Source organism: Apaloderma vittatum, unplaced genomic scaffold (genome assembly GCF_000703405.1).
Source record: "Apaloderma vittatum isolate BGI_N311 unplaced genomic scaffold, ASM70340v1 scaffold43431, whole genome shotgun sequence".
NCBI classification, from domain to species: domain Eukaryota; kingdom Metazoa; phylum Chordata; class Aves; order Trogoniformes; family Trogonidae; genus Apaloderma; species Apaloderma vittatum.
In genome coordinates this window covers 1-10328 of record NW_009699230.1, presented here as the reverse complement: position 1 = coordinate 10328, position 10328 = coordinate 1, and the positions used below count along the sequence as shown (strand labels likewise).

At 37.1% G+C, this 10328-nt stretch overlaps 1 protein-coding gene across 1 annotated transcript; it reads right to left on the bottom strand.

Annotated features, from left to right (window-relative positions):
• Positions 1-9920: 9920 nt before the first annotated feature.
• On the bottom strand, positions 9921-10325 carry LOC104269952 (trophoblast glycoprotein-like; the record flags this gene model as incomplete). Its single annotated transcript, XM_009878280.1, has 1 exon — positions 9921-10325. A coding segment is annotated over one exon (405 nt), but the record flags the coding sequence as incomplete, so codon positions are not given.
• Positions 10326-10328: the final 3 nt, after the last annotated feature.

Sequence of the window (10328 nt, the reverse complement as noted above, 5' to 3'; positions counted from 1 at the left end):
GAGAGGGAGAGGGAGAGGGAGAGGGAGAGGATCCCACAGGCTCCTACGGCACCCACATTTGAGAGCTTTGCATATGGCCGTCCTCTTGCAAAAATCAATACAATAACAAACCCACAGAACAGACCCAATACAGAAGTGCAACCTTTATTTTGCTGTCAAAACACTTTGTCCTGAAAGCTGACTATCGTAAGACCAGGGTTTCTCTTTGGAGTGTTTCTCCTGTTACTAGGAGCAACAGGGATGTCTGCAGTGGTGTAAGCTTAGGCAGGATGCTTATGGAGGGACTTTATTTACTGTGATGTGGTTTAAAAACTTATTTAGTTGGTAGAATCTTTACTCTTTATTTTTTCAGTGTCTCTAAACAATAATTTTCCTATGGATTTCATCATGCTCAAAAATTTAAGCACAGTTTATGTTCTACTTCCTGATGCAAAACAAAATGTTAAGACTAACATATTCCTTTGAAAAGATGAACATTTAGCACTAAATTAAAGAGGAGAAAAATGTACTTAAAATTTTCTCCTGAAGCAGACAAAAGACTTTTTGTGCAGGACACAAAACTTTCTCCAAGCAGCAGGCTTTCCAAAAGAACTTAGGTGTCCAGAAATCAGGGAATATCACAAGGCTAATGAACCTTCTGCTTTAGGTACAAGGTGCTTTACGTTGCTTATGACTTCTCTCAGAAACAGAAGGCAAGACAGTACGTTCACTGTTGCTCAGCCAGTGTACACACTTCGCTTGGGAGGGAAGGAGAGGACAAGTGCTTCGTGCATTACTGAAAGGCACAGAATGCAACGTAAAAATGATGGGAAGAAAATATACAGCACATTCTGGCCTTGATATTTTCTGGTGACCTAGATTAAATGTTGATGTGTGAATTAGCTGTGGCTCCAGCAATACAGAACTCTGAAAAAACCTAAATAACCTGAAACTTTTGGAAAAAAATGTATCTTCTTGTACTTCCTCATCACTAATGTTGCCACATTGTTCTTCCGTGAAGACAAAAAGGACTGCCATTACAGGAGGCTTCTGGCTCTACCATGTTGCTCTCTTAAACGGTTTATTCTGTCAAAGATCTTCCCTTTTCCTTTATGATTGGGAGGGTCTTCAGTAGCATTTCTATGCTATTCATTGGTCTCTCCGCACCAAACACTGTCTCTGTAAATTGCTGTGTTTACAGTGTCTAATGTATAACAACGTTGAAAGCATAATAATGAAGTATATGAAGTCAAGCTATATGTGACAAAACTTCTTGAAGTCTCATCAATAATGAGATTGATAATTATTATTATTTTGAGAGATAAGATTTTTACCTATTGATTTGATTTACATTAAGCAGTTGTTGCTTGCTCCAATTTTCCTTCGAAACCAGGAGACATACAGTGAACTATACTGTGAACTATTACACAGCTCATGTATGAATAAACCCAGACTTGCTGTGGTGAAGGTAACGCTTCACATATCCAAAACTTTTTGGATACCCTATATTCTGTATCAACAGCTAAATGATAATGACAGTTTGCATAGCTCTCTATAGTGACTGAGTTTTGAGTCTTCTCCTGCCAGTTAAAACAACAAATCTAGCTGGTGAAAACATCAGTACCCATCTACTCTAAGCTGGTACACCACTGCATCATCTGTATGCATTTGAAATAGGTCACATCAATTCATGTTACTCAGTGTCATTTATCAAATCCTATCTGCTATCTCTGTGATTTTGATCAGAAAATTGCTAAAACTACAAAATCTTGAGAGCTTTATTAAGAACAACAGTAACCCCTACTGGATTGTGACTGTCTCCCTGGAAACCTAAGAGATAAAATACCTCGTACTGCTTCACGGAAAAGGCATAGCCCGCATAACTACGATGAAGAATATGTCATTCCTCTGCCTGCAATAAATTTCAGTGTCATCGTTTTCCGGATTAAATTGGAAATCCTGCTGAATTTACACTCAAGCTTGCTGAAAGACATCTGTTCTTGGCAAATTCAAATTTGGAGCATTTTTTTATATTTACAGATAAGTTATGAAACAAGGCATATGCCAGCTAGTTTGTTTCTATGTTAAAAATTACAAGTACTAGAACGTATTTCTTTACATGCCCCAAAATAAAGGCCTTCACATACGATTAATAATCTAAACAAATTACCACAAGCTGCTAAATGCATGACTTAAACTCATATGAGTCCTCCTCAAGCATACTAAGGTGTGTGCGAGACTGCAGGGAGAAGAAATCGGAGCAGAGGTACCATAAGCTATTGTAACAGGTATCTCCCGGTCTCGTTAAACAGCACATACATCAGTATCAGAAATTCAGCATTCCGGTTCTTTCTGCATAGGTACCGTTTCTGACAAATGGAGAATATGTTAGCAGAGCTATTTTCAGTGACATTTTACTATCCTGTCAGAAATGTTGGAGCGCTGTTTCTGCAAGTTTTTTTTCTAGACTACCATCTCAAAGTAAAATTCCTTTTTTCATTACATGAAATTGGAATCAGAGAGCTCCTCTGGGCTACCACAGAAGCTTTCTGGTATGCTGGAAAACAGAAAGGGACAAACAGAAAAAGTGAAAACCTGAACAGAAGTCTAACAACAGATATAACCTTATTAATTAATCTGCTTAGTGATAAACATTCAAGACTCGATTTTGTGCATGACTTATTTCATAGGAATTTTACCTTTGCTTACCAACGTGAAGTATTCAAGCTTGGCCACAGTACAAAGTTGATGGAAAAAAGGCATCTGGATCGGGGATGATTAAATAAATGAGCCAGAGAAGAGGGAGGATATTCTGCATGAATGGTCTTACAGAGATCTCACTGAGACCAAGAAAGGACAGAGAGCAAAGACGGGGGAATTTCAAAAGCTCTTACGAGTATTTATATTGCCTCTCAAGTATATACCAGACTCGTGCCTTTTCACACGGAAAATTGTTTTTGCCACATTTAGCTCAATTCACCTTAAACCAGGGTAATTTTCCAAAAGGTGTTCAACAAATTTTAAAAATAAAGCCCCTTTAAGCTACTTTGAAAGCAGAACCTCAAATTGCAGCCACTTCAGAAAATCTTGGCCACTCAGCATGAATTTTGTGTTAACCTGCTGCTAACAGCCACACTAGGTGCGCAGTGCAGCAGCACAAAGCAAAGCGTGTCTTAAGTGCTTTTCAGGGCCATGCCTACTCCATTTAGACACTTAAGTCTCCTTTCCAATGTGTGGGGAAAAAAACCAGGCCTCTAATCTAGCCAACAGACTGTACTGGAGAGACTCTTGTGCCTCGGACTCTAAACCTCTTCACTCTTCTAGTTTTACATTTTATATATATATATACACACATATGTACATGTGCGTAAAATGCATATATATATATATATATACACCAATTTTGTTTTCTGATGTTTAAGAGCTCTCTCTTAATCCCCTCAGGCTAACAAAAGCATCCACCCCGGAAAATAGGGAAACGTAAAAGCACTGGGGTGAAACCACTGACTTAAACGGATTCAAACGGATTCAAATCTATATGTGTCTGCAGGATTTGGTTACTGCTTGTTTGTAAGATGTTAGGAGAACAAATGAAGACACCTACCTGAAGAAAACTGCCAGTGTAGTAACTACTTCTTTATCCTTCTCCAAAACAAGCTTAAATTGCTCAAATGCCCCAAAGTCAAGTCAGTTCATGACTGCTTACAGTGTTCTTGCAATAAATGGTATGTTTTCTTATTTTAATATTTCACTACCATTATTTAATGCTTTTACATTGCCATCATGAAGTACACACTACATTCTGTTAAAATGTCCATTTGATATTTAATAATGTTGATTTGACAAATGAGTTCTTTACTGCATAAATGCCCGTGTTTTCTTGTAAAGCTACCCTGGGCTATGCCATGCATAGAATTTCTACTAGAACAAATGGAATATGTCGAGTAGGATGTGGACAGATACTAAGACAGATCAGTCCTAAGATTAAAACTAGGATAGATCAGTCTGTCATCACGTGAAAAGCCGAATATCCTTCCATTTAAGGTGTCCTAAGAATATGAAAAAAACACTAATAGCAAATGTCTTAGACACAAGATCAACCAAATTATCAGCTACGCTCCTGGGACAGCCCCAAAAAATCACTCCATATGATTAAAAATTCAGACGTCTGCACTAGCTAGCTATAAGAAGAAACATCACCCTTCCCTTTGAATTTTCAACCTAAATATTTGCATTTAAAAAGTTGTAAGAATAAAAGAGCCTGCCATCAGAATGCTTTTTTCTCTGGAGTTTACTCATCATTCTCGGTTTCAGAAGTACTTTTCTATAATAGTTCCTTCACAGTATAAAAATTCACACCAGAAGTAATAACAGTGCCTCTGTATTTCACTATGTAAATATGTATTTGAAGACTTTAAAACACATGGTTTGATCTAGTCATTGAAAAACTGAAAATCCATTACCGTTAAATTTAGAATTAGCACCTAACTTGAAAATCAATACTGCATATATTAAAAACTAAACAGCTATCAATTTATGTCCAAAATAACAAGAACAATTAAAACACAATCCCTTATATTCACTGGCCAAATTTCTTTCTCAAGAAATTAAATCAGGCTATCTGGATGGAAGTTGCTTTTTCATTATCCTATCATGCAAATTCACAGCACAATCATGAATTGAACTAAAAAGAATACAACCACACATTTGGCAAATACCTCAATATCTGTAAAGATTTACAGTAATAAAATAAAAAGGTGAATATATAACAATTATAAGCTATATGGTAAATATTTTATTGTGTTTTTCTTCAAGAATAACTTAAGGAACAAAATTTGCATCTGAAAAAGTTACAGCAGTTTCTTGCACATCTAAAACTTCCAGAATAGTGAAACATTCGAGAACACGAGATTTCTAACATTTTCATCACTCTATGTAGTCAAACAACATTGCTAATTTATTCATATGCTTTCATGCATAATTACCAGAAAACACAAATCAGTTTTTCTGTTAGCCTATAATCAGAAAAAAAAGCTCTCTAGTGAGTACTTTGAAAAATATCATTGCAAGTATTAAATTATTAACTGCAACATGAATAAACTGTTTAAAGTATCATTTTAATTTTCTTAGTAGTTCTCTTTTTCTATTTAGGCTAACATTGGAAATGCAAGGCCTTATTTCAAGTGTTTCCTACACAACAGACGACTTCTGGCACACTAAGGTTTTCCAAGAATGTGACAACACATAAATTGTAACGCCGCTGAGAAAGAATTTTTTGACTACGTACTTAAATTACAAACCTGCATTCTTACTTCGAAAAGCTTGGTGGTTTTTTTGGTTTCAAGGTGGGAGAAGAGTTCATCGTATTGGTACAAAGCACCACTTTTCTGCTACTGCTGTACTGACTCAAGAAGCTTGCAGAGTACACTTCCTTCTGTATCGGCACCCACATGGTTTATGTTTCTTTCTAAGTGTGTGTGAAATGACTAACAAATGTTGCACTCCCAAACAGACTGCCTTCTCTTTTCCCCGGTGGGTTTTCATTGCTTGATTTCAAGCCAAGGTCTTTGCAACTAACAAGCAGCATGTTTGCAGAAAAGGAGCATTAAGTTAAGGGCCTGACCCAGTCGTTATTAAATAAGCAGGCACTAAATTAAATTCAATCTTCTATTATACCCTACAAAAATCTCACAGTGGAAACACCTGCATTAAAAATACTATGGGACGTGACTCTGCTTGTTAGCAAAATGTTTCCATTTATAGAAACAGCAATAAATTAGACCTGTGTCCATAAAACAGGACCAGAACACAACAGGCAATCAATCAGCAGTTGTTCCTATCACCAGAGTTGTTGTGACTTCCAGCCCTGACCCATTGCAAAGGAGTATCTCAGCTTCCTCTGTAAGCTTCTTCCTTCAACCTGCTCTCACAGAATTTAAGTGTCATCTGGAAGCTTGAAAACAAAATGTTTTTCTTACCAAGTGCTATTTTCCTTCATCATCTGCTGAGAATGAACGGTTCTTCTTGAACATTCAGCTGCTAAAGAGAAAGAAAAAGTGTGTATCAAATTTCATTCTGTCCACTTTGACAAAGGCTCAGCATGAAGGCTTAAAGGGAAATGAAGATGCTAAACCTCAAAATAAAGGTGCAGTCAGACTGATTTCTCTACCTGTGCAGATTCATGATACTCCTTTTAATGGATTTCTTGAGAAAATGAGGCGAAGAAGAAATTATGCAGATGTATAAAGAGCAGAGTATACCACCGGGAAAACGCTGGTAGAATAATGAGAGTTGGGATTCTAGCACACTCATATTTTGAATATTTTGCCATGACTGTCTTCAGTGACACTTCAGTCAGCAACCGAATATGGGTCTGAAGCAGACTGCTTTGCTAGCTGGCATGTCACCGGGACTGCCACTAGTGCTTAGAAGTTAAATTAACCTGAATGAAAACATTTAAAATAGTTGTGCAACACTTCAAATAATTTTTTTGATACCAAAATTACTAGCAATATTATGGCCTCCTGGGGGGGGAAAAAAAGTCAAATTTTTAAAGCTACCTTCGATGAAACCCCATTTTTTTATCTGGCAAGACGTAAAAGATGTTTCTTACCTGGCAACAGTGCTTTTCCAAAGTACTACAGGAATGAAATTTTAAAACTGTCAACTCCTTGTGCTATTCTTCTAAGAAAACGTTAAGCTTATTAAAAACCAAAACTAGTTTTATGAGAGCAATGGAACCTTGGAAAAGACATCCTTTCTGCTTCTTGAGTGTGCAGCCTTCCCTGAAGATTTGTCCACTACCTCAGTCCGGGTGTTTTCTACGGAATATCGGTGACAACCGTGTCATGCAGAGCTTTGGGGGTTTATGCATACAAAACACATATTAGAGGCGTTTAGTACTGCACGTGTTTTATTGAAGAATGAATGAATAAAACAGCCTTGCTAATTAAGCTGCTCTGGAAATAGTAATCAATTAGAATTTCACGTGTCAAAGCAGAGTAAGATTATAAAATGTGCTTCAGAAGAACATGTAAACTAATGTTATTTTAAATCCAGAGTTTTTAATCAAGTTCTGAAGCACTTTGGGAGCTACTTTGTAAATGTCTTCTCAGTACCACTGTTAACTATTCTGTAAAAGGAAAGGAAAACAAATTTCAAGCATTGTTTATGGAAGGGGATTTAAGATCAAATAATGCATTGTACAAAACACCAAAGCATTCACTGTTGGTCAAACACTGTAGGAAAGCATTATCTAACACAATACCAACACATGCTAACTGTTACATCCTAATAAATACACTTGTAAGCAAATGACAAAAAATATTTTAAATAGTTGTCACCAGGTCTCTAATAAAATTCTATTACATTGACTTTCTATGATACAAAAATAATAATAATCTCTAGAATAATAGGTGTAGTACAACAGTTACACTGGCTCACTATACAAATACTCAGTCCGTTGGTAAGAGACTGCGATTAAAGTTGTTGCCTAACCTTACACAGCAGCTCTATAAAAGCATGGCTGTTACATCAACACACCACAGCTAATTGTTTTTACTGTAGTTACTTTAAAGTATCTCTTAACAAAACCCAAGAAATTGCCCAAGAGATGGCTTCGTTTGTACATATTTTACCTATTTTATTACAGGAGCATCTTAAGCTGACGCTCTACCTCTCTTGGCACTGTACAAGTAAGTTTAAATTGATAATCTCCGAAACGACCAATACAACAAAGCGCGCTGCATAGCTATCGTAAATTCTAGCTTCTTACATAAACTATCTTATGTATACCAAGTATGAACAGTTTGCATAGTTGCACAGTAACAGTTATTCACACTGGGGGTTTTCCACTATTTTTAAAATATGGGCAGCTAACATTCAGACCAGCAGTCTGTTTTTTAAGAATCCACAAACTTAATTCAGATGCTGTTAACCAGATATTGCTCATACATTTAAATTACAGCAGGAGAAATAGGCTCTTAAATTACGTTAATTGCAAAATACACTGATTTATCAAAACATTAATTGTACTTTTTTTTTTTTACTTTTGAGGGCAAATGTACAAAACTACATTAAAAAAAATATTGCCATTAAATAAAACCAATTTAAAGCAATAGAAAATTAGTCTGAACCAGCTTGTGCCACTTGCTTAGTCTGAAGTTGCAAGGAGAGAAAAATGTGTTTGAATAATACTGATGCCCAAAATAGATTATACTTGTTCTGATACTTTAAGGACTATTTAAATTTATGAGCTCTTACCAAAGGCATATATCTATGAGAAAACTGTCACTTTTGAAAGCAAAGGGAATTAGCCAGTAATTCGTAAAATTTTAGACACGCTCAAGAGCTTCAAGTACAGTGACCATGGAAAATGCTCCACAGACTGATAGATACCAATTCATATCACACTTCTTCAGTTGGTGTATTTTTTTTCATCAAGAATCTATACATGGATTAGAAAAAGTGCATTAATTACTGGCAGCCATCACAAGGTTCTTGCTAACCTTTTCATATGTCATCAGAATTGCATATTAAATGCTGCATTTTTGAAGTATTTCTTTGCATGCTTTATCTATGTACAAGAAAATGCATTCTCAAGCAAGTAATAACCATGAGTAACACGGAATACTGAAACGCACCTGTTATAAGCTTTAAGATAAATGTAAAGTTCCATCAAGTTATTTGATGTAGATCAGTACACAATTTCACGAGTACCGAGCTTAAAGTGAAACAGTAAGCACTTAATTCAGTAAGCGCTCCGTTACTTTACAAGTCTGAAGCTCACCGACTACACGACTGAGCTGCATTTAATTTAGTTCAGGACACCAAAGTATGTTTTTTTGTAATAAACAGTTCTATTCAAGCAAAACTTTCTTTGGCTTACAAACTCCACAATTTAATCTGAATTATTACTGTAATTTGGTAAAGACCACATGAAAATTCTATCAGCTTGTACATTCCCAGCAAGGTGGACCCTAGTTTCTGTCTCAACGTTTTGCAGTTGTTTTGAGAGCAGACGGGGTTTTGTGCCAAGTGAAACTGCTCTTGTCATTGATCAGTGTAATTCTCCTAGCATATTTCACAAAATTGTCAAACGTTTATGTCTCTAAGCTACAGATCTGTATAAAACTTTATTCGGATTACTACTGCAGGGCTATTACTTCAGAGACTATAAAGCTATGCACATTCTTAGATGTCCATACATTTCTCGTCGAACAGTAAACTTAAACACAACAGTTCTTGTAAGACTGTTTATTGAATTTAACAGTTCAGATAGATTTTAGACGCAGTTTGTATAAAAACCCTCTCTTTTCACGTAAACTGCAATCAAAAATAACTTCACAAAATAGTAAGAGACTTACTGAGATTGTAAGTTTCCTAACATGTAAAACTATAAAGTATTTGTGCATGCTCACTATTTAATTTCCTTCTTTGTAACAGAGTTCTTGTTAAAAGGAGGTTTTTTTAAAATCTCAAGGTAGTCTATGAAATGGAATTGTCATCACAGTTCAGATATACAAGATCAAAACTGGCACAGAGAAACATAACATTTTTTTTTCAAAAAGTTGAGGCAGCTTTGTTGAATGGTGTCTGCATCAGTAAATTTTTTATAAACTCTGGGAGCTTTGCAGCATCAGAGAGACTCCTTGTTTGTTTTTTTTTCTTTTGAGATCCTGAAAAAATTTTCTCACAAGTACAGACAGGTAAGGAGGAAAAGAAGTAGCAGCTTGTTTCCTACATACAGCCCAACGCCATGCGCAGCTGCCCAGCGTCTCAAAACAAAAACGAATTCGACATCGCAGGGAGGCATAGCCCCCTCAAGTCGCAAGCATATCTGAGATGTCTCCGGGGAGAGGGAAGCAAGCACAAGGGGGTAAAGCACAAGTCTACTTTTCATGCATAGCTACTATGCGCTGCCGCGCATCCGCGGCGCTTCGTCAGACATCCGAGTTGGAGCTGAGGTTTGTTAACCTGGGGTCTGCATTGATCTCGTATCTGTAGTGGTAGCCCTCCATGTGATCCCTACAGGCATCTCTGATGTTGTGCATCCACTTTTTGATTCCCTTTCGGTTCAAGTACAAAACCAGGAGGAAAATGGCCCCGATGAGAGCCAAGACTATCCCCAGGAAGACGTACGAAGTCTGTAGCTGGGAAGGCAGGTCTATGGGCTCAGAGCAGTTCAGGTCCGAGCCGTTGATCTTCAGTAGGGTTTTGCCCAGCATCTTGTCGGGGTAGGGACAGGTCAGGGCTTCTTTACCCTCCACCTGGTCGCTCTCCTTGAGCCAAGCCACCAGGTCCTCAACGGAACAGTCGCAGACCCAGGCGCTGTGGCCCAGGCCGACACG